At 31.0% G+C, this 1,023-nt stretch overlaps 1 protein-coding gene across 1 annotated transcript; it reads right to left on the reverse strand.

Moving 5' to 3' along the window:
- Nucleotides 1-351: 351 nt before the first annotated feature.
- Nucleotides 352-993, reverse strand: Chro.40193 (hypothetical protein). The annotated part of the gene is made up of 1 exon (XM_660059.1): nt 352-993. One exon carries the CDS (start codon nt 991-993, stop codon nt 352-354), a length of 642 nt encoding a protein of 213 aa, XP_665151.1.
- Between the last annotated feature and the right edge of the window lie 30 nt (nt 994-1,023).

Here is a 1,023-nt window from a genome sequence, read left to right on the forward strand (position 1 = left end):
AAGAAATTTGTATTACTTGTAAAATATTATACTTTTCTTTATAAAATATTTATTTCCTTTTATATTTTCCTTCTTTGGTAGTTTTTTTGTTAATTTTTTTATTTGCTTGTCAAAAAATTTATAATATAAACATGCTTTCACACGTAGGTAACTTGTGGGGTGGCGGGCTTTTCATCAGCCTACTTCTTATATAGATTTAATTCTATTTGTGCTTTATTTAACATTAATGTTAGATTATAAAAAATATTCGACTAAAATAAAGATTAATTTTGTGTATTTATTCTTATTAAAAGTATAATAATTGTTAAACTATAATATCTACTTTTCCTAGAATTTACAAATATTGAATAATTATCTACGGTCGGTTTTACCCATACCACGTTTTCCTGAAAATAGATGCATCGGCATTTTAGTTGGAATACTTCTATCAGCTTCTCCTCTTCTAGCAAGCTTCCCAAGCTTAGACTGAGACTTTCTACGTAATTTCTCGGCTTTTTCTTGCTGTTTACCGGGTTTAAGTGAAGCATCAATACGATTGGGAGCAGGACTGTGGCCTCTAGGTAATCTTTTTCTCTTTAATAATTCTCTGTTTGTATTTTCATCATTAACCAACATTTCAATATCTTCATTACCCGTAATACTTCTTGATCTTTTACTTCTTAATAAAGAAATTTGATCAGAAACATCATTTACTGCCCTTCTTGTTAAAGACCTTCCTCTTTCTCTCTTATTTTCCTCCTTTCTTGCAAGACTTCTACCTCTTTCATAAAGCTTAGATACATCATAACCTAACCCATCAAGTTGATTTGTTAGTTTTGTTAATTCACCAGCAGATGCCTGTCTAGCTCTTCCTCTAGGTAATATAGGTGCATTTCTTGCCTTATTGTCCATATTTTCTCTCCTCTTAAGATTAATCTTATTGTGTATGTTTTTAAGAGCTGTTTGCGTTTGCTCCCATAGCTTTTCATCAAACTCTTGCGATGGATCATTCATTAGTAATATCTCCTCCTCCTTTTCAAGTTC

Source organism: Cryptosporidium hominis (assembly GCF_000006425.1).
Source record: "Cryptosporidium hominis TU502 chromosome 4 CHRO014097, whole genome shotgun sequence".
Lineage (NCBI taxonomy): Eukaryota > Apicomplexa > Conoidasida > Eucoccidiorida > Cryptosporidiidae > Cryptosporidium > Cryptosporidium hominis.